The 23,861-nt window shown below is 44.0% G+C and overlaps 1 protein-coding gene across 1 annotated transcript in view; it reads left to right on the top strand.

The window, feature by feature from the left end:
• The first annotated feature begins 697 nt into the window (after nucleotides 1-697).
• The window catches only part of UBE2I (ubiquitin conjugating enzyme E2 I), a 32,942-nt gene continuing 9,778 nt past the window's right edge, over nucleotides 698-23,861 (top strand). The window contains exons 1-4 of the mRNA XM_065411728.1: nucleotides 698-779; nucleotides 10,201-10,279; nucleotides 10,534-10,617; nucleotides 21,936-22,008. Of these exons, the coding sequence (XP_065267800.1) occupies nucleotides 10,214-10,279; nucleotides 10,534-10,617; nucleotides 21,936-22,008 (223 nt within the window). The 5' untranslated portion in view covers nucleotides 698-779; nucleotides 10,201-10,213. The remainder of the gene's footprint in view (nucleotides 780-10,200; nucleotides 10,280-10,533; nucleotides 10,618-21,935; nucleotides 22,009-23,861) is intronic.

Below are 23,861 nucleotides of genomic sequence, written 5' to 3'. Positions count from 1 at the left end.
CGAGGCTGAGACAGATCGGATGTGGGGGCGGGGTGATGGCGGTCAAACGGACACGCGTTCCGTGCAGCCGCGTGCAGTCCCACGTGTGGAACTCGCGGCGACCGAGGCCCGCGGGCTCGCCCCGGCGGCAGACGCTCTGGGAAGGACCCCAGGCTCGCAGCCGACAGACCCCCCTGGGGACCACGCGCCCGGCGCTGGGCCGGGCAAACGGCTACTGTGACGTCACGTGATTCCGAGGAGGGCGCTCCCCCCCCCACTCCTCTGCACACGGCACTCGTGGGAGCCAAGGGGTCCTGACTGAGTGGGGTCTTGCGAGTCCCTGTGGGCGGGTCATGGTCCCGCACTTTCCAGTCTGGCCCATCGAGCCCCCAGCCTTTTCTTTTGAAAGGCATAGGTGACTAACTCAGTGCCTAAAGGAAAAATCCGCTCAGGTTCGGGGGGGAAGGTGAAGCACAAAGCGACTGGAGTGACGTAGGGAGACTGCCACAGGGAACTTCCCGAATGGCCTCCACTCTGGCTCTGTATTGGCCACCTCAAGGCCCTGTGTCAGGAAGATGCGTATAGCGTGCCGGACGGGTCGGATTGAGGGTCATATAGCGCCGGCGCAGCGGGACGGACGGGTCGGACTTAGGGACATACCACGCCGCTGCGCTCCGCACCGAGCAAGGAGGGAGGGAAAGTCCGGACCAGAGACAAAGGGGGGGAGCCGAGTCGGGAACATCCGGGTCATTCGCCGCCGCCTCAATCCGGGACACGCGCGGGTGCTGCGGCCGCTCACGGTGAGGCCTAGCCGGGCGAGGGCCTGAGGGCGGCGGGGCCAGAGGTTGCAATGGTGACGGAGCCTGGGGCAGGGAAGTGGGTCTTGGGGGTGCTCGGGCTCCCGTTTCTCCTGCTCCCTGAGCCGCCTCCTCTGGGCCCGGCCGCTTCCCCACCCGCCGTGTGAGGGGGGAGCTGCTGCAGGCCCCGAGTACCCACGTACCCCGGCCGGACCCCATTCCACCTGCGCCCGGTGCGGGCCGGGCCTTGGCCTGCAAGCGTTGGGTGGGGACGGGCCTCTGTCCCCTCCCGCCCCGGCGTCACTTGCGCTCGGCGGGCCTTGGGGAGCCCGCCTTTCCCCACCTGCGGGGCCCGGAGCCCGGGCTCTGACTATCGGAGCCCGGAGTGGGAGAGTCTGGGCAGTTAACCGGGCTGGGACGGGCCGAGTCCCTGCCCCGAGGAGCTCTCGGCCGCAAGTGCCTGTGGCCTGTACAGCGGCTCTCCCCGGGGGTATTCGCTCTCGCGGGGCTGTAGGGTAGCCTCTTTCCCCAGTGATTTCTGACAGCGAGACGGCGCCTCTCAGCCCCACTTAGGGACTTACGCTGGTTCCCTCCCTGCTGTGAAGCATAAAGTATGAGGGCCTATGGAGACACCAGCACCACTTATTGAGTGCAGGTACCGCAGCGCTGGCAGGCGTTTCTGAGCACTGCCTTGAAAACTATGTTTTACAGACCTAGTCAAATTATGGAGCAAAAGAAGGTACTAGGGCTAATCATTGAGTTGCCTTTTGCTGTTCCACTGTGGCTAACCTCGTGGCTTCTGTATGTCGGCAAAGCCAGACACCCACTTTTTCAGCTCCCATCGTGTTAGCAGTCCAGCATTATCCTGATTGGCTCCCCCGCTTAGGCTCTCTCTACTCTTCACAGAAGTAGAAGCTTTTCACTCTTTGGACAAATTATTCATACATGTATTTTCCTTGTGTGCTAATATGTAGCTTCTCAGACAAGAGGTGTAGATGTGTAAGACTAGCTGTGTTAGACACTTTCATACTACTGTTCTGCTGTGGGCTAAATAAAGATTGTTAAAAGGTAACCAGGATGTAAAACAAAAGGGTGATCCTGTAACTATTCCAGGCACCTGTGAGCCCTCATTTGGAATACTGTATGCAGATCTAATCGCTGTATCACAGGAAAGATACTGCTTTGGAAACATTGCATCACAGGGCAACAGAGTCTTTGGACCAGACAAGCTGGGTAGCCAGGGAGATCAGTAATGGGATATATTGAGCAATTCATCTTTTGAATGTAGGGTTTGGATTCAGCCAAAGCAGTTATTAACAGACAGATCTCACCTGTTGCTTTTTGATGTCTTTTGTGAAATGAGTTTGGGCATCTCTGTTCAGTTTCTAGTGGGCAAATACCAGCATAACAAAAAATCATTACCGTAGTTGATGCTCTGAGGCAAAGAACTGAATGAGAAGTGGAGGCTGACCTTTCTTGTGTTTTCAAGTGGTCTTTGCAAGCCTCTTCAGTCTTCATGGCTGCTAGCTCAGTTCCATTCACCACTAGTAAACTCACCAAGTTTAGAAAAAAAAAATCAAACTTAACAGGACTTGCTTCTCATGGGAAAAGAGAAGACTCCAGATGTTAAGAAATGTGAGATGGAATTACTAGAAACTTCTTATGCTGCTAATGGTTTCAAAAGCTAGTAGCTATAAGTGGAAAAAATCAGGCATTTCAGGTAAAACTGCTACTCTGAAAGAAAACACAAGGAACAGATTACTAGGGAAGGCAGTTGAAGCAGAGGAGAAAGGAGTGATTTATTTTTGAGGAGGTGGGATTAGGAGATGCTGGAGGGGCTCTTCCTGGTGCTAAAGTGGATTTCAAAATGGTCAATCCGTTAATCCTCTGTCTTTAACTCCAACAGTGATGCAATCTGAGCAATAAATGCTAGTAGGCCCTTTCATTGAAGGGACACTACAAAGGCAAATTAACTGGAGGTTAGACAGTCGCCCGCCTTGCTCTCCTACTGTACAGTCATAATCTAGAGGATCTGCATTAGTAAGTGGCTCTTCTTGTACAGTCCTCTAGCTCTGCCATAATTGCAGTCAGTGGGTGTAAAAGAGATGGCAGGCTTTAGATTTGTTTTTGATCTTTAGGGTCATTGAAACCTGGGGTATTCCATGTAGTGGTTAGTCACCAGAAAGTATAGTAGCTACCAAAGGCCTACCTCAAACAAGCATATGATTTCCTAGATTTCTAAATAACCTGAGGAAGAAAATTGCAAGTTTCCTTACTCATCTGCTTTTTTTTTTTTTTATTAATGTTTGCACTCTAAATACCTAGAGTATTTCATGGGGAAGTTGCTAAGCTCCAAAAGGGAGGCTGCCGGAGAATAAGGAAAATGAGATCTTCAATACAATTCTTGGTTTGCCTGTGAATCTGGAACAAAAGGGTTAAAAATTAGATGCGACAATTCCCTTATACATCTGTGGTGCTTTCTGTCTGTGGATTTCAGTGTGTTTTTTAGTTAATTTTACATTCTTTCATATCCCAGTTTTTCAGAAGAGTAAACAAAGGCAGAGATTGAAATGAAATGGCCAACTTTAATTGCATTATAAATTTTTAACCTATATTATTGATAGTTTAAATTACTGAAATGAGTTAAAATCTCCAATTTTACTTTCTGTGTTTACAAGTGCTTGTCGAAGTGGAAAGAAATACATAAAGTAAACAATGAAAATCAATTAAGTATCAAAACATTTAGCCATTTTCACATCCCAGGAATTGGTGGTTAGGATATTTGAGCTGTGAACACTGTAGAGGAATGTTTAAAATTTGCTATTGGAATTTAAAGAGGCAACATGGAATCATTCTCTTGGGCATACATTTTACAAAAGCTTTCCCCCATCAATTTAAATTGTGTGCCAAACAATTGAGTCCCTTTAAGTAAGTAATTTGCCCAAGGTCATCCATGTTGTGGGACACCTGGGAATAAAACTCAGATCTAAAGACTCCATTGTTGCGCCTTAACCACTAGACAACAATTCTTTGATTTTGTGCAACAAATATTGTTGTACTTTACTATTTTTCTGGTTAAAGATGGAGAGGCAATACTAACTTGTCTAAAGTCACATTTGGCAGATTTTTGTCTTGAGTTTAATTTTTTTCTGCAGAATCTTCTCAATTTTTTTTTTCTGCATATTTCCAACTAATCACTTTGAAAAATCTGTAAACCATATACATTAACCTGTAAAAGGAGGTCAGTTTTCTATCTAGGTGTGTGTAATAGCATCATAGTATTTGTAGATCCATCTGTAGTATTTTTCTCTTGAGAATGAAATATGTAATGTTTCTTGAGCTAATTTTTAGTGGATTTTAAGGTAGAAAACTTGCTACATGCAATGAAAACCATGTTCAGGTCTTCAAACTCTGATTATTCTCTAGCCCAAGTGATATGGACGGATTGAAATGGATTCTAGAGCTTAAAAGTAAATTCACAGCATGAGGGACTTTGTGCTTTCTTGTAAAATAATTAGGTCAACTAATAATTAGCCTCATTCAGTCTATTTGTGTCCATTAGTAAAATTTTCAAAAGCACATATTGCATTTTTTACAAGTGACTTAAGAGCCTAAATCCTATTGACTTTCAGTGGAACTTTTACTCCTAAGTGCCTATGTCCTATTTGAAAATGGGACTTAAGCTTCTAAGTCACTTAGGTGCTTTTGAAAATGTTACCGCATGGCTACTAGACTAAACTACTGAAATAGCTTGGTGAGAATCCTATACTACTTAAGGGCTGTGATTTATCTTTTCCATGCAACACTGATCTGAAATTATAGTAATGTGAAAGGAAACTGATTTCTGTGTAATTATACTTAGCATTTAGAGCTTCACAAATATTAATTTAATTCCCCACGCTCCTATGAGAGAGGTCCGAGTTATTTCCATTTCTCACATGGAGTCTGGAGGATAGGTAGATATACTTATGCAAATATATTTGACTTTTTTCATGTGAAGGATTTTAGAGCCCTTCGCAAGACTTAGTTTGAATTAATCTTGAGTTATAAACTCTTAGACAATAATATAGACAATAATGTGTAGAAACCTTCTGAAAGCAGTCTGAATTTATCTTGATTGATATGCTAAACTGATGAGTCAAATGTCTGTTCCAATGAAATCTGAAGAGAACTTTCTATAGTTTCTTCTTACACTGTACACTTGCTAGCCCATTGCACAGTGCATTGCTTCTGGAATAGGCAGGTAGTCTACAGAAAGACACATGAGACTTTACCTTAAGCTCAAGGTCCTGTATGTAATTTTGTTGATAACTTTGGCAATAGCTTGTAGGTACTCTGTAGGCTACAGCAGTCTGAAAAGCCAGAATCTTTCCTCAGATATACATATGCAACTTAGGGCTAGTCTACACTTAAAACGCTACAGGGGCACAGCTGCAGTGCTGTAGTGCTTCAGTGTAGATGCTACCTATGCTGACAGGAAGGTTTCTCCTACCAGCATAGGTAATCCACCTCCCTGAGAGGCAGTAGCTAGGTCAACAGAACAGTTCTTCCATCGACCTAAGGGCATGGCTACACTGGAAACTTCGAAGTGCTGTCGCGGGAACGCTCCCATGGCAGCGCTTTGAAGTACGAGTATGGTCACGCGTGAGCACTGGGAGAGAGCTCTCCCAGTGCTCCTGGTAATCCACCTCCACGAGGGGATTAGCTCCCAGCGCTCGGAGCCGGGCCACACTAGTGCTTTAAAGCGCTCAGACGGGTGATTTTTCACCCCCCTGAGCCAGCAAGTTGGACCGCTATAAAATGTAAGTGTAAACAAGCCCTAATGCTATCTACATGGGGACTTAGATCGGTTTTGATCGGTTTAAGTGTGCCACTCAGGGGTGTGGGATTTTTTCATAACCCTGATTGATGTAGTTAAACTGATCTAATTTTTTAGTGTAGACCAGGCCCTAATCTGTTAACTTCACGGATCTGCATTTGTGTAACTGAGAGCAAAATTTGGCCCTTAACGTTTCCTAAAGGTAGATCAGTTACCTCTTTTCTGCATCTGATAACTAAGGATACTCGATTAGGTTGTAAACACAATTAGCTTTCTCAATTTGTGTAGTGATGGTATTAATGTAGATCAGCAGCTACTTACTGTATCAGTCTGGTAATGAGTCTACAAGTTCCTCAGTGGTTGCAGAGAAAGAGAGGCTGACTGCACAATTAAAATTTAAGAGCTTAAAAATGGCACACGGGGTCAGACGTATGGACCATCTAGCCCAGCAGTTCTCAAACTGGGGGTCGGGACCCCTCGGGGTCGTGAGGTTATTACATGGGGGGGGGGGTCGTCACAAGCTGTCAGCCTCCACCCCAAGCCCCTCTTTGCATCCAGCATTTATAATGGTGTTAAATAATGGTGAAATGGTGAAAGGGATCACCAATTCAAAAGTTTGAGAACTACCAATCTAGCCCAATATCCTGTCTTCTGACAGTGGCCAATGTCAGATGCTTCAGGGGGAGAGAACAGAACAGGGCAGTTTATCGAGTGATCCATCTCCTGTTGTCCAATCCCAGCTTCTAGCAGTCAGAGTTTTAGGGACTCCCAGAGCATAGGGTTGCGCCTCTGACCCTTGCGGCTAATAGCCATTGATGGATATATCCTCCATGAACTTGTCTTAATTTTTTTTTCAACCCATTTATATTTTTGACCTTCACAACATCCCCTGGTAATGAGTTACACTGGGAGATGTGTGAAGAAGTAGTTCCTTATGTTTGTTTTAAGTTAATTTCGTTAGGTAACCCCTAGCTTGTGTGTCATGTGAATGGGTAAATAAAACTTCCTTATTCATTTTCTTCACACCATTCATGATTTTCTAGACCTCTATCATATCCCCCCTCAGTCATCTCTTTTCTAAAATGAACAGTCCCAGTCTTTTTAATCTGTCCTCATATGGAAGTTGTTCCATACTTCTAATAATTTTTGTTGCCCTTCTCTGTACTTTTTCCAATTCTAATATTATTTTTTTTCAGACGGGGCAAGCAGAATTGCATGCAATACTCGAGGTGTGGCCGTATCATGGATTTATGTAGTGGCATTATATATTCTGTCGTCTTATCTCTCTCTTTCGTAATGGTTCCTAATATTCTGTTAGCTTTTTTGACTGCTGCTGGACAGTGACCAGGTGTTTTCAGAAAACTATCCATGATGATTACAATGTCTTTCTTGAGTGGTAACAGCTAATTTAGACCCCCCTCATTTTTTATGTAATGTTGGGATTACGTTTTCCAATGTGCATTGCTTTGCACTTGTCAGCATTGAATTTCTTCTGCCATTTTGTTGCCCAGTCACCCAGTTTTGTGAGATCCCTTTGTAATTCTTCCCAGTCTACCTAGGACTTAACTATCTTGAGTGATTTTGTGTCCTCTGCAAACTCTGCAGCTGATACAAAACTTTCACCATCATTCTCTTTAATGAACTACTGAATATATTATGATGGCAGGTTTCTACTGCACATATTTCCTGATTCTTGCTCTGGGGCTGATCAGTGCTCATCTATTAATGACACTGAATAAATTATTCCTTTTGTAACATGATAGAGAATGTTTTGAAACAAAGTATTGGTCTCATAAAGTGACTTGTATCCTATTCTGACAGCATCCTTTCCATGAATTCTGCTTTTGCCTCCATCAGCAGAACAAATGATTAGAGGCACATACAGTATTTTTTGGGCACACTATTTAACTAGCCCCACAAACGTTCTGGCATAGCAAAGATCCAAATACATATCTCTACTATATTCATTTAACTCAATCTGTGTATGAGTGATTAGTTTCTAATTTTAGGGAATATTAGACCAACTGCAGAATTCTGGAAGCAGTATTATTACTTTATGTATTCACCCTATCCAGATCTAACCTTCTCTAATGAAATTAAGCTTTGTTTAAACATGAATTTAATTGTTAGCTTTCAGGTTGTATTTATGGCATTTCTAGACTATATCCATTCAAGCAAAACTAATTCTGAAACCCAGAAGTAGGACTGGATGGAAAGTATGTTGTGAAATATCATTGAATGCGTTAATGTGTGAGTGTGCGCTTCCTCAAAATCTAATTTGATGCTGTTATCCATGACTTGTATGAAGTAGGTGTCAGATCTCTTTGGACCTTCTTTGTGTTGCTCAAAGGGAAAATATTAAAATTTTGATGGTGACAAATTTAGAATTTACAGATGGTATGGCAAAGTAGTATGAACCAGTGTGAAGTTTAAAAGGAGGATTTCTATAAACTGGAATTAAAATGCTTTGCAATAATAAACTTAGACTCTAGAATTTGAATTGTTCACATTGATTAAATTAATACCCAGACTGTTAATGTAACAGGAGGAAAGTAGTTATAAACCCTTTATAGATTACTTCATGTATTTAGATAGATGGCAATTACCATCTCATTAGTCTTCTATTACTGTGCACTGAAAGAGGAACTGTTGGGAGCCCTCTGGCTGTCATGCAGGTTTAATTTCATTTGTGTAAATACATAAACATGTTGGCTTGACTTTCTGAGCTGCTGAGTACCCACAACTGTTCATGAAGCTGGGGGAATTAAAACTTTTTGTGAGGAGACTCTATGAGCTGCTTCTTACTGCCCATTTAATAAACTCCTGGGCTTTTGGATACCAATTTAATTGTGTAAACCACCCTCTCCTCGTGCTTATCACTGCTTTAGTTTCATAGAATTGTAGGACTGGAAGGGACCTCAAGAGGTCATCTACTTCAGTCCCCTGCACTCATGGCAGGACTAAGTATTATTTAATATTTCCCTTCTTGGATTTTGTGTGAAGCTTTCTTCTCTCTCCATTCTCTTAATGTGTGTCACTCCTCCCTCATGCAATAATAGATTTCTGCTTTTCTTTCCTTTTCTCTGGGCTTGAGATCTGAATTTTTTGGGTACACTTTACATTTGTGACCCTGATTTCACAGCATTGCCCTGCTTCTAGTAGCCTGTGCTGCTTCCAGAAAGACAGGATTAAGTGTGGTCCTCAAGTCCAGTGGATTGACATGACACCATGGGCCAACTATCTTGTGTATCTGCCAGCCTCTTTCTCTACAGGCTCACACCTGTACTCCTGTTTCTGCCCACTATTACTTGGTGATTACTATTGCAGTATCAGAGTGAAACTGATATGATCTTGATAGGATTAACATCTTAGTTGCTCCTGCGCAGAATAGTTTGTGTCCCAGCCAGACAGCGGCTTACAGACTAACTAGGCTACTTTCTACTGCTGCTGCTTTCTGGATTGCTGGTAGGGAAGCTTGGTATGCACGATCAGCAGCATAGATGTTCTCCTCTGCAGGTGAATGCCACATTGGTCTCATTAGGGAGACAGAATATTTGCACGCTCTCAAAATTTAAACCCCTATTGTTCCTGAACCTTTATCTTACTACTGGCAGTGTGGTATATCTGTTGTTAAACTACTACTGAATTCCCTTTGCCAATGTAATGCAACTGTGAAACACAAGATGGAGCTAGTATTCAAGAACTTAGTCCAAGTCTAGGACCTTAAGGCTTGTTGATATGGGGAAATTTAGTGGCATAACCTATACTGGTAGAGATTATGCCTGTAATGCCAGTAAACATCCCTGTGTAGAGAAGCTGATCTTAGATCAGCATTTCTCAAATGTGGCCACCGTGGGCTTTTCTTGCAGCCACAAGCCTCCTGGGCTGTTATTGTGGGGGTGGGGCAAAGTAGCAAGTGCCTCCCCTCCCCCTTGCTCCTGGATGCACCGTTTTGGTGTTGATTGCTGGGGCGCCAGCAGGGGTTGGCCCTGCCCCCACCCTTGGAGACACCTGGGGCACAATGCTGGCGAACCAGGCAACCGGTGAGTTCCCCACATTCCCTGGGGTGGTTGGGCTTCAGCCCTGGAGTGGCGGGGTAGCTCTGGCCACAGGACTTCAGGCTCCAGCTCCCTACTGCCTCCCCTCCACTCACCCCCATTGCTCCTCGCCCCTGCCACCCCCCATCCAGGGCTTAATTTGTCCTGAGACTTGAGAGGGCTGAGTAAGTCTGCTGTGAAAAGAAATACTTGTATGTTTGTTAATATCACTTTTCACAACAGACTTACTAGCTAGCAATAAAAAAATTACAATGATTTGGACATATATATGTGCATATTTATTTGTTTTTCCTAAAGCTAATTAAGCATTTTAGGGAAAAAGTGTGAGAGCAGCCACCAAAAAATTTGTCCTGAGAACCCCTGTCTTAGATGCTCTGCTATTTCTAACAGAACTTACATGCTGTGTAGAGCCTTAAAAAGGGATAGTTTGCCAGTCAATCTAATAAATGTTAAAAAAGCAAATGTGAGGAGGTTGAAGTGTATTCATCACTGCATGACTAACTTGAGGGGTTCAATTTGCTCTAACTGGCAACTGTTTATGTTTTAGAGGGATTTTGAACATGTCTGGGATAGCCCTCAGCAGACTTGCACAGGAGAGGAAAGCTTGGAGAAAAGACCATCCATTTGTAAGTACAGCAATACTCTCAAGTGGTTAACTTCTGCAACTTCACACTGAACTTGTGGTGTTCTGGTGACCTTTTTTAATGTGAAATGGAACTATAAACAAGCTGCTGAAAACTCATCCTCTGATGGATAAAGGAATGTCAAGCAAGTTGGTGTAGGTAGAGAGCGACTGCATTGTACAAATATATGTTTTGATGCTACATCAGCGTTAAATGTACTTTCAGAAGTCTTACTTTGGGTTTCTGTTTTAATTCAGGGATTTGTAGCAGTACCTACAAAAAATCCAGATGGCACGATGAATCTCATGAATTGGGAATGTGCTATTCCAGGAAAGAAAGGGGTAAGACTTACTGTCAATTCAATTTTCAGCATGGGAGATAGATGTTAACATAAACTTTTAACAGATATAAACCATGAACAACTTTTAGTGTAATTTATGAAATACACTTTAACATAAGTGTCCAGTTTTAATCAAATTCCAGAGCTACTTTGGAAGCCACGTGGAATAGGAACATAGGAACTGCCGTATTGGATCAGACCCAACATCCATCTAGTTCAGTGTCCTGTCTGTGACAGTGGCCAGTACCGGATGCTTCAGAGGAAGGTGTAAATACTCTACAGTAATCATATATGGGATAATCTTCCCCTCTTCCTCCCGCATTGTCTCAACATAGCCTTTAATACTTAGGCTAGGTCTACACTACCCGCCTGAATCCGCGGGTAGAAATCGACCTCTCGGGGATCGAATTATCGCGTCTCGTCGGGACGCGACAATCGATCCCCGAATCGACGCTCTTACTCCACCAGCGGAGGTGGGAGTAAGCGCCGTCGACGGGAAGCTGCGGAGGTCGATTTTGCCACCGTCCTTACAGCGGGGTAAGTCGGCTGCGATACGTCGAATTCAGCTACGCTATTCGCGTAGCTGAATTTGCGTATCTTAAATCGACCCCCCCCTGTAGTGAAGACGTAGCCTTAGATTGCCTTAAGACCTGAAGCATGAGGATTAACACCCCTTTCAAAATATTGTCATTAAGTATAACCTATATCAGGGGTCGGCAACCTATTGCATGCGTGCCAAAGATGGCATGTGAGCCAATTTTTAATGGCACACTGCTGCCTGCCATTAAAAATCCTGCCTGACCCAGCCCGCTCTTCTCCACCCCCCCACCTACCGCTCTCTCTGGCGGGGGCAGGGGGCAGAAGCAAGCTTGCTCCTGCCGGCTGCTGCTGTACAGCAGGCTCCGCCGCAGCCAAGCTTCCCCCTCCCCCTGCCTCATCACCCAGTGTGCTGCGTGGAGCCCCGCCTCCTCTCCCTCCCTGCCGCCGATGGCCCTTGTGAGGGAGGGGAGAAGAGTAGCCCCAGTGCCCTTGCTGCTCAGACCGGTAAGGAGGCGGAGAAGAGGCAGGGGGAAGGGGGGGTAGGAGTGGGGCGTATCCCTCCAGCCCCCTGCCGTGAGCTGGGCAGGGGGCTGGGAACACCCCCCTGATCCCAGCCTACCCCCCCAGCCCTCTGCCCTGACCCTTGCACCCCAGCCCCCTGCATCCCCCCACAACCCCATCCCTGATTCCTGCACCCTCCACACATACCCAGCCCCTCCACACCCCATGCCCTGACTCCTGCACCCCTCACATGCCCCCAGCCCTCTGCCCTGACTCCTGCACCCCCCACATCCCCACCCTGAGCACCAGGTTGGCAGCGGGCTGAGCGGGGCCGGCAGCTGGAACCCCAGCTGGCAAGGGGCCGGCAGCCAGAACCCCAGACGGGCAGCGGGCTGAGCGGGGCCGGCAGCCGGGACCCTGGCTGGCAGGAGCCAGCGGACGGAACCCCAGACTGGCAGTGGGCTGAGCCGCCCGGCCCGCCGCCGGTCTGGGGTGCCGGCGGCCGGCCCGGCCCGCCGCCGGTCTGGGGTGCCGGCGGCCGGCCCGGCCCGCCGCCGGTCTGGGGTGCCGGCGGCCGGCCCGGCCCGCCGCCGGTCTGGGGTGCCGGCGGCCGGCCCGGCCCGCCGCCGGTCTGGGGTGCCGGCCGCCGGCCCGGCCCGCCGCCGGTCTGGGGTGCCGGCCGCCGGCCCCGCTCAGCCCGCTGCCGGCCTAGGTGAACAGAACCCCAGGCTGGCAGTGGGCTGAGCAGGTCGGCGGCTTAAGATCAGCATTTTAATTTAATTTTAAATGAAGCTTTTTAAACATTTTGAAAACCTTGTTTACTTTACATACAACAGTAGTTTAGTTATATTATATATAGACTTATAGAGAGAGACCTTCTAAACGTTAAAATGTATTACCGGCACGCGAAACCTTAAATTAAAGTGAATAAGTGAAGACGCGGCACACCACTTCTGAAAGGTTGCCTACCCCTGACCTATATAATTAATTATAACCTCTTACCTATATAAATGTCCAAACCCTTTTTGAATCTTGCTAAAATCTTGGCCTCAGTGACATCCTCTAGCATGACTTCCAGTTTTACATGTTGTATGAAAAAGTGTTTCCCTTTAACAGTTCTGAATTTTTCACCTTTTTAATTTCATTGTGTCCCCATGTACTTGTGTAATGAGAGAGGGAGAGCAGAAGCTTGCTATTTGCCTTCTCTTTTTTTGTTTTTGTTTTTTAATTTGATGTTTTTATTATATCCCTCTTATTCATCTCCTTTTTAAGGTAAATAATCTCAATCTTTTCAGTCTCTCTTCATAGTTTTTTCTTGTCCTTGATTATTCTCATCACTCTTCTCTGAACCTTCTTTAATTCTACAGTATCGTTTTTGAAATGGAGTGATTAGTACTTTACAAAGTATTCCAGGTGAGACTGCACCATTGATTTATATTCAATGGCCAAAAACTATGCTAATATAGAGTTAAGTTTGCTTGGTGGTATGCTACCCCCTTGCAGAACACTGAGTTGAGCAAATTCAAAACTTGTGAAAACCAGGAAATGCACTGTTAAGGTAGCCTATGGAACCTTAACTCTGTTCCCTTTAGCAATGTCCCATTATGCCCGTTAACAAAAATAGTTTACTCTGCCAACCCTACAGTTGCTTCATCTCCTTTTACAATTCTTTGCATCCGTTTACAACCCATTCACTCTCACCCACAGGATTCCATCTAACACTGTTAAAGGACAAAAAAGGAGGGGGAGCGCTTGCCCACCCCAGCTTGCCTCTATTCCTTTGGGGCTGGTAGCCTATAGGACATTGGATAGGCTTCAGGTGTAGCCAGGGTATTAGGTGGTATGTATGCTAACACTAGTAGGGCCACTTGATAAAGGTGTGTTTGTGTTCTGAGGACTTGTGTGGGTTACTTTCAGGTGTGTGAGATCGATGTTTTGCACCCTCAGATGTGTGTGAGCAAAGGGAAGAGCTGCATGTGTACCTTTTAGGATCCAGTTTGCATAATTTTAGTGAAAATTGTATACATTATATAATTAGCAAGGCATGGGGTTTATTACAAGGGTATTGTCAGTAGCAAGCGGCATATGAGAGTAGTTAAGCATTTATTATCTGCTTGCATACCCTGTGGTCAGTGTCAGGTGTAGTTGTACTGAAAGATGGAGGCAGTAATTGGCTCTGCTTGGTAGAGGTATGGTTGTGAGAACTGTGGATTACTTTGAGGTTTGTGACATAGTTGCGATCTGTTTTCCACCCTCTTGTGTGCGAGGAAAGGGAAGAGTGCATAGGTACCTTCAGGATGCAACATGCATCATTTCTATGTGGAATTGTCACGTATCTCAGGAGCAGGGCATAAAGCCTTTATTACAAAGGATATTGTCAGTATGGAGGTGGAATATGAGAGGATTATAATGCTTTAGTGATGGTTAAACGAAAGTGTAGGTTGAGATGGTTTCCTGAGAGTAAGTTGTAAAAGGCTGTGAAATGGTTCTTAAATTGTACCTGAGTGGTATTCTTTCTAGGGAGTTGCCCAGGTGTGTGTGTGTGTGTGTGTGTGTGTGTGTACATAACCAGATCTGGAATCTTAGTGTCAATGGCCAGTGTTGAGTATGCACACATTAAGGCATTGTTCAAAGAGGGTAAAAGAAAGGTGGCATGGGCAACCTTCCCCTTCCCCTCCCGTTTTCATCTAACATAGTTAAAAGATAACCCTGTGGATGAAAGTGACTGGTTTGTGAAAAGAGGTGACGAGCTTGTATATTTCAGCAACTGTGGGCTTGGCAGAATATAGGTATGTATGTTAACGAGGGTCTAACGAGCCAGTGCTGAAAGAGAGCAGAGTTAAGGTTGCATGGGCAACCTTTGCTCAACTCCGCTTTCTGCAAGGGAATGACTTACCACTAAACTACTGTTACTCTGCGATAATATCATTTTTTGCCATTGACTTTCCTAGTTTTTTTAACAGGAAAAGATATGTTGGTAGGAGTTAAGTCATTTAAGTAGTTGTACATATCATGTCCTGCAGTTTACATAACACTGAGCCAGCCAGCTGCCCTCTCCCTCCCACTGCAACACACACACACCTCCCTATCCATACCCCTGACCCATTCACTGTGGTCCCCCAGCCCATAAGCAGGGAATGCATCTCCCTGGAGTCCTTGTTACCTGATAAACAGATGTTTCTGTTGCTATTATTTCCTCCCCACCTATAACTTGATTCCTGTGTAGTTTGTGGCGTGAAGGACAACTATGTTACAGTGGAGTGTTTCAGAATGGTTGGAGGGTGGAGTTTGTGGCAGGGCCAGCGAGAGAAACCACAGATAGGGTGGCTGTTCCGAACTGCTGACAATCTTATGTCTGAGAGAGAGATCCTCTGATCCCTGTCCAATCGATATGTCCCATCTTGAGAAACAGTGAGGTGTCAGAGTTTGCAGTGTTTCTATGCCAGACAGCATACGTTTTCTGATCAGCCATGAACTCTCAAATTTCCTGATTTAATGTTTTTTCCAATGCTTATCAGTAGCTTTTATATTGTCACTGTAACAATTATTCAGATGCTCAGCCAAATCCGAGTAAACTATCACAGCTCCTGGACACAAATCTCGGATGTTGTCTAAATCTGCTCTGGTACATTCTATGAGATGTATGACAGGAATAAGGCCCCAGTGAATCACAACAATGTTGGGTAGAGCACAACCTCTAAAATCAATGGTTAGAGGCTGCAGAGTGGGCAAAACATGATGCCATCGTAGGCCACCTCTCTCCACGCAAATTTGTTTATAATTTTTTTTTTTTTTTTTTTTTAAAGAATACCAGGGTTGGAAGGGACCTCAGGAGGTCATCTAGTCCAACCTCCTGCTCAAAGCAGGACCAATCCCCAGACAGATTTTTGTCCCAGATCCCTAAATGGCCCCCTCAAGGATTGAACTCACAACCCTGGGTTTAGCAGGCCAATGCTCAAACCACTGAGCTATCCCTCCCCCCAAATCAACCTATAGTCAGCAATCCCCATGTCATGGTGCACTCTTTGCTCTTCTGCCACTTCCACCCCCTACCTCCCCGCCATCTGTCCCCCCCAGTGGCTAGTAAAATAGACTTTTTTTCTCAAACAACCAATCCAAGGCTTGCCTCTCCCTCCCCCCCCCAAAGTCCTTTGTCTCTGGCTCCTCCCCACTTGATATAACTGTTTGACTGGCTGCTCACTATTCTGCTGTGTTCATTGTAAACCTCCCAATAAAATAAAAATGTGTTATATTGTAACACAGCTTGTAGCAAGCAACAAAGATTTAATAACTCATTGCACAGATGTACAAAGGTGGGACTAGAAACCTCAGTGGTAGGGTATTGACCATGGGCAACGGTGTTAGCACAGTCCCTCGAACAACCCAGGCAAGCATAAGGTGGATGCATGGAAATCCTCATTTTTTTTTTTCTTTATTAGCGCACGCATAACATAATCCTTCCAGAATGCATATCTACGCAAGCAATGAATGTTTTTTTCTTAAATACTATTCACAGTTTGGGTCCCCCAAAGACTTAGTGGGTGCCATGCAGTACCTTGGGTAAAAATTGACTGAGACTATTTTGATCCACATCACAGCAATAGTCTGATCTCTAGATCTGTGCCAAAAAAAAAAAATCTAGAAACATTTAGAAAAAACAGCTGGCTTTTTCTTTTCTTTTTAGGGCTTGTGTCTCTGGAACCCCTGGTTTAAATGACCCCAAATTTGGGTCATTCACCCTGCACAGCACTCCCACGAGGCACAAAACATTTCAGAAAAATCCATTAAAGCATGTGCATTTTAGAGCATTTAAAAGCATGATCCTCTAAACAAGAAGGATACAGGGATGATGGACAGAAAGGGTTCCTCTACACATCGTCTCCAGTGCAGGAGGCTCTGAAAGGTGTGAAACATTCATTTCAGTGTGATGTTGCCAGCTGAATGGGAACACCCCATATAGATGAATACAACCTGAAATAATAGCTGAGGCCAGCTGTACTCTACAAATGTACATTGGTATAACTATATTGCTCAGGGGTGTGAAATCCACTATACTGAGTAGCCAGCACTGTGTCAATGGGAGGACTTCTCCCGTTGGCATAGCTACCACCTCTTGCAGAGGTGGATTAACTGTGCTGTTGGGAGAAGCTCTCTCATGTAGTAGTGTCTTCACTGAAGCGGTGCAGCTGCACTGGTGCAGCATTTTAAGTGTAGTCCTGCAAACTGTTCCATTCATCTCCGTGGGTCTTCCTATTCCCCTCCTGAGTGCTTTAGAGCTTGTGAAATGCATGAAGGATTCCTGTTCTCCGCACCTCATCCAAAGGAGCAGGACTTCCCCAGATTCTGGCTCACATAGGGAACAGGGAGGGGGCCTGAGCCCCTCTCAAAAGGGCAGACACCCCAGAATCCAGTTTACATGGGGTAGGGTTGAAGCACCTGTAGATGGGCACAGGCCCCCCAAATCCTGGCACACACAAGGAGACAGGTAGTAAGGGACTCTCACCCTGTGGGGGGAGAGGGGGCAGGGACAAGGCCCACCACAATCCAGCTCATGTGGTGGGGGGGCGGGAGGAGGTCTCAGACCTCACTAGAGCTGCAAGAGTTCCCTGGATCTGGGCGCACACATGAGAGGGGAGAATGTGGAACTGACAGATGCTGCCTGTCCTTGTTTGCCCCCCAGTTTCCTTGCCACTCACCCCCATGCAGACTTCCCAGTGCCCCACACTTCCACTCTCCTGAGCCCCTAACACCTCTCCCCTTTCCTGCCACCGATCCCCATTTATCCCCTTCCGCATCACCCTTCTCCACTTGCTGCAGGCCCAAACCTCAACTGTCTGCTCCCTAATAACTCATCCTTCCTAGGAAGCATTCACATGTTTAATTTTTCTTCACAAAATTCTTTGATTACATTCCCTCCAAAACAAAATTGCCACTCAAGACTCAAATTGTAGCAACCTCCAGCTACTCAGTCCAAAACTTTTGTTTTTCTCAGATGGGGGCTTATGCTTATTTTACCCTTAATTATATTAATTAAAGGGTGAATCCATAGCCATCAATGTCAGTAAGGTCTGTAATTCATCTAGTGATTAGTAGCTGTCAGTTTAACAGTACAAAGCAACAGAAGGAAACTTTTTTGGAGGGTTAACTAAGAAACCCCTTGGTCAAATGACCCCAAACTTGGATCACTATCTTGTACCTCCATAAGGCACACCAAATTTCAAAGCAATCTGAGTAACTGTTCCTATTTTAGTGCACCTAGAAGAGTCAAACTTAAAGCATATAAAATGGTAGGAATGGAAACCTTTCAAGCTTCCCCCCCCCCCCCCCCCGTATCTGCATGCACAACATAAAAATGCGCACGTCTTCACTAGCAACGTTAAAGTGCTGCCACAGCAGCACTTTAATGTGACTGTGTAGTCACGGCACCAGTGCTGGGAAAGAGCTCTCCCAGCGCTGTTAAACAAACAAACAAAAACAAAAAACAAAAAAACCCACCTCCATGAGGGGAGTAGCTCCCAGCGCTCTAGCACTGTCTACACTGCTATGTTATAGTGCTGAAACTTGCAGCGCTCAAAGGGATGTTTTTTCACACCCCTAAGTGAGAAAGTTGCAGCGCTGTAAAGTGCCAGTGTAGACAAGCCCTTAGTTTGCTTAACTACTTTTCCTGGTTTGAGTCCCCTAAAGGTTCACTGAGTGCCATGCACAACTTTGGGTAAAACTTCACTGGTTGAGACCATTTTGACCTACAGTATATCAATAGTTTGATCTGTAGCTCTGGACGAAACAAAAGCACATAGAAACTTTTTAAAAAGTGGCTGTTTTTTTTCCAGGTCTTATATCACTGCAGCACCTACCTCAAATGACCACGAATTTGGGTCACTTCCCCCCCCCCCCCCCCCCCCCCCCCCCAGGGAAGCACACCAAACTTCAGAGGAATGCGACTTAGCATGTTGTTGTTAAGGGATTTAGGTTGAACTTTAAACAGAAGCTGGGAAACAACCTTAACTATAGTGCTGACATGCCACCATAATAAAGGCATTATAATATCTGTGTGTACTATTCTCCATCCCATTCCTTACACATCCTAGTATCACTTTTTTGCTTTTTTTGACTATAGGTGCACATTGTGCAGAGGTCTTCATTATCTATAATGATGCACAGGACTCTTTCCTGAGTTAATAATTAGTTTAGAATCCTGTAAGGTGTATGAGTAATTTAGTCTCTCCTCTCCAATGTGTATTACTTCATATTTATTGACATGGAACTTCATTTGCCATTATGTTGCCCATTCACCTACTTGTTTAGGTATCTCTGAAGTTCTTCATAGTTCTCTGATCCTAACTAACCAAAATAAATTTGTCACCTGCAAATTTTGCTACCTCATTACTTGTCCTCTTTCAGGTACACCTCTACCCCGATATAATGCTGTCCTCAGGAGCCAAAATATCTTACTGCGTCATAGGTGAAACCGCGTTATATCAAACTTGCTTTGATCCACCGGAGTGTGCAGCCGTCCCCCCCTCCCCCCGCGAGCACTGCTTTACCATGTTATATCCGAATTCGTGTTTTATATCGGGTCGTGTTATATCAGGGTAGAGGTGTAATTAATAAATATATTTAAACTTTAGATCTAGTATGGAATCGTGAAGCACCCTGCAGTTAATGACAAATATCTCTGAGTAACCTGAGTATTTGGACAACTTGCTCAACATCACTTTGCAATCACATTAACATCTGGTTTCCAAACTTGCAAACCTCAAATTAGTTCTTGGTGCTTGTATAAAAATATACAAACTAGAAGGAAAATCTCTGTGAATGAGATTTGCCAACTTAATACATAAATCAGTTATCCAAAATAAGAGAATCACCTATAACAATAGATAACGGTCTGGTCTATACTCAAAAGTTAAGTTGACCCAGCTATGCGGCTCAAGTGTGTGGGAAGAATCTACACCTCCTGAGCGACGTAGTTAAGGTGACCTAACCCTCAGTGTAGACAGTGCTAGGTTTATGGAGGAATTTTTCTCTTGACCTAGGTACTGTCTCTCGGAGAGGTGAATTAACTGCTGAGAAGGAGAACCCCTCCCGTTGCCGTAGTGGACGTCTACGCTGAAGCACTACAGTGGCTTGTGCTGCTGTAGCATTTCAAGTGTGGACAAGCCCAAGGCACCTTTTCAAGCGTAGTTATGCCCTCACTAGATTGAGTAATATCAGAATGCTGTCCTAGCTTTTACTGTTTGTTCTAGAATTCCTTTCTTGATATTCTTTCCTTCTTTTTAGATCAGATTTCACAATGGAAACAAAGTAGTGGCTCTTGTACCGTTTCCTTCCACCCTCTGTCAGATATTTGTCATTTGAGTGCAAGCTCTTGAGCACAGGGATTGGATTGCCTTATGTGTTTGTATGACATATAGCATCATGAGGTTTTGAACCTTATTGGTGGTCAGAGGCATGTCCTCATTTAAATAATAAAGTATGTCCCCTGTGAAGTTCAGATGTGCTCATACTAGATGCCTTAATTTACTTATTGGCAAACTGAAGTGTTCATAAATCATGCTTATGTGGCAGAGCAAGTTTTAGGCTTTTTCAGTCAATGCCTTCTCAACTTCTTGACAGTGTCTGTATACCACTACTTGCCTTGTTCATACACATGAACCCAGTAGGTACACAGGTGCAGCTGTGAGATATTACTGCAATGCTAAAAACTGACTTGTACTCTTAAACATCTCATATAATTCGCTGACTCTTAAAATACAAATTCCCAATCTTAGCTCACCATATGAACTCATTAATTAAATAAATTACTGTGAGTAACAAAGATGTCTTTCTGACAAATGATTAGAGGTCTGTATTGGCTACATTTCTTTATGGTAACGTACATAGTAGCCAACTACAAACAAACTTTAGGATTTCTTATAAAATAGATACAGAAATCTCTCACTTCAAAGCTCAGATATCATGGTGGGTGATCTTTATAAAAACCTAGATAATGATTGAATAGTGCAGCTGTTCAGCAAATGGTAGAACTCTGCACAATGAGATGGGTATTCTTCAGTTTCTGACCTTACCTGAAAGTACATGTACCCAAACTACAACTCACCCAGGATGATGCAGTTCCCTTATTGGTGCCAAAGCTACTGGGGGATCGTAAGTGACCCAAGTATTTAGGGCCACTGTCTTGAATCTTACATGGTGCTCCCTAATGCAACACAGTGGTATTGGTACAGTACTGGCATGGTGGGGAGACAACCCCTACTGAAGCAGTGACACCACTTTTTGCAGCAGCTGAGTACTCCTTTAGTAATCCCCCCATTGTGAAATTTAGTGAGAAGTGGTATGACTGTAGTCTGTATCTAATTCATCATCCTTAAGGGATATACCTAAGTAACTTCCTACCTAAATGACAAGAGGCCACACTGACCCAGGTGCAGTGGCAGCAGATAGAAAACCGGTGGCCCAGTACCCTATTACGACTGCAATGTGACTCGGTTAGCTCAACCAACTTCTTCATAGGGGGATTGCCTGTAAAGACTCCAACACCCTAGAGAGAGACTCCATGAGGAGACAGCCTGTAAAGATACCTTCACTGTTCCATCAGTGACTGATATAATCGGCACCAACCTTCATGGAACTTTCCTTGTCTGTATTTAGAGACCTGTTTGCTCAGATGTGTGCCTATGCTGGTCTTGAGCACGAGAGCAGCTTCATCTTTTGTTGTTTTTCCTCAGGGAAGGGCATGCAGTGAAGATTGGATTGCAATATTCCTACCGTCGTTAAAATCATGGGTGGGTGGGGTATTCTTAGTTAGAAACTGAAGAATTATCAGTGATCAATAATAGTGTTAGGCAGTACCTAGGTCAAGATAATAGGATTGGGATGTTAATAATAGTACAGTAACAACACTGAGGGAGAAATGGGAGACTTCTAAAGAAGAGTAGCTTAAACAAAATCCGGGAAACATTTAATTGAAATTAACTTAGTGTCTTAAAACTACAAAATACATTTTAAAGAAGGAAATTAAAAAGTTTTTTAAAAAACCTAATAGGTAGGCAGAGGGGCAAGTATCCTATACAAAATATTAAAATAAATATATATAATATAGCGGATAGTCATGTAACAGCCCTACTTGTGCTTGAATGTTTTTCCCCCCCCCGGCATGCACCTTTAATTTCTCTCTCTGTTCTCTTTAGACTATAAACTCCCCATCTATTGTGAAAGTGCTTGGCATACTTTGGGTGTTACCATAATCTAACTAACTTTGCTGAAATTTCCTGACAGACACCATGGGAAGGAGGCTTATTTAAACTACGGATGCTTTTCAAGGATGACTATCCCTCCTCACCCCCAAAATGTAAGTAAAGTGACAGAATACCAGTTTCTAGTAGAATGGTGTTGAATCTGAGTGCGTATCGCCATATGAAAAACTACCTGATAGGGTGGAGCTCTTATAACACTTCATTAATTATCCTGGATGCTTAATGCCTATTATAATTAAAACTAAAATGGTTATAATCCTTATTTTCATGTGCATTTACATATACATCTTTAAAATAAAATTTTCCCTGGCTTGCCTCTTTAGAAAGTTTAAGAAAGCTGTTCAGCTACTGAAATTCAGGGAGATTAGAAAAATCTGTGGGTTTTTTTTTGTTTTGTTTGGGGGTTTTTTTTGGTTTGAGGTTTTTTTTAGGGGGAAAGGGATTGGGTTTTTTAATTAATGATCACTTTTTTTCTAATATGGTTCCAGTAAAAATGGCTTAATTTTGAAACTTGGCATAGTCGTCACTGACAACTGTTGCATCTGCTTAGTTTTATATTGAAAATTGTGTATTGTGCATTCTTGATAGACAAGTACCTTAAGTTAAGAGGATAGCACCTAAGTGGAAGCAGTGTGAATGTGTGTGCAGTGAGTGAAGTGCATACACCTCTACCCCGATATAACGCGACCCGATAAAACACGAATTCGGATATAACGCGGTAAAGCAGTGCTCCAGGGGGGCGAGGCTGCGCACTCCGGCGGATCAAAGCAAGTTCGATATAACGCGTTTTCACCTATAATGCGGTAAGATTTTTTGGCTCCCGAGGACAGCGTTGTATCGGGGTAGAGGTGTACTTGTTTCGAAAGACCTCCATAAGCTGCATAGACAAACAGCAAGAGCTCTCAGGCTACCTAGCTCCAGATTTTTCTTCATTCTGTTTTTTAAAAATATAGTTTTTAATTAAATATTAAAGATGGGAAATCAAATTTTCAAAAGTTAGGATTGTTCTATCAATTTTTAACTTAGCTAAGTTGTGTCCACCTCGTATTTTTCTGTTCCTTTTCCTTAAATGTTCCAATGTACTATAAGATACACAGGAGGTGCAGCGTTGTTGTAGTAGTAATTTTTGGAGTGCTTTCACTTTAACATAATCATAACATTACATTAACATAAATTTGGCTTTTTTGCATGTGATATGCATACAGGACACATAGTATTACATAAATAACAATTCTTGCTTTGCAATTTTTTATCCTACTGCAAGCTGTAGAAACCATTTGTATTTATAATTATCTTTGGTGTTCGTAATAGTGGTATTTGGCTGCTGAGTCAATACATTCTGCTTTATGATAGCTATATAGCTACTACTGATTTTAATGTTCCAGTATCTATTAGGGAAATTTGTAGGAAAACTGTCTTAGAAAATCCATGAATTTTAATCTATGGAGTTCTGTTGCCCTAGCTAACCACTGGATTTCTTGAACAAATTATTTTTCAAATCTATTATTTAAATTACCACATAGGGCTTTTTAAAAACAAGGCTGCTGCTTTTTGATGTCTTAACACATTCCTGCTTCAGATGATGCTCATCGCACATTGATGTCAAGATTTAAGTTTTTCCAATTAGAACATAAGAATGGCTATACTGGGTCAGACCAGTGGTCCATCTAGCCCAACAGCCTGTCTTCCGATAGTGGCTGGTACCAGGTACTTCAGGAGGAATTAACAGAACAGGGCAATTATCAAGTGGCCCAATCCCAGCTTCTAGCAGTCAGAGGTGTAGGGACATCCAGAGCCTGAGATTGCATCCTGACCCTCTTGACTAATAGCCATTGATGGGCCTATCCTCCATGAACTTGTCCAATTCTTTGTGGAATCCAGTTATGCGTTTGGCCTTCACAACGTCCCCTGGCAATGAGTTCCACAGGTTGACTGGGTGTTGCATGAA

Source organism: Emys orbicularis, chromosome 10 (genome assembly GCF_028017835.1).
Source record: "Emys orbicularis isolate rEmyOrb1 chromosome 10, rEmyOrb1.hap1, whole genome shotgun sequence".
In the NCBI taxonomy this organism is placed as follows: domain Eukaryota; kingdom Metazoa; phylum Chordata; order Testudines; family Emydidae; genus Emys; species Emys orbicularis.
This window is presented reverse-complemented; position numbering and strand designations above follow the sequence as displayed.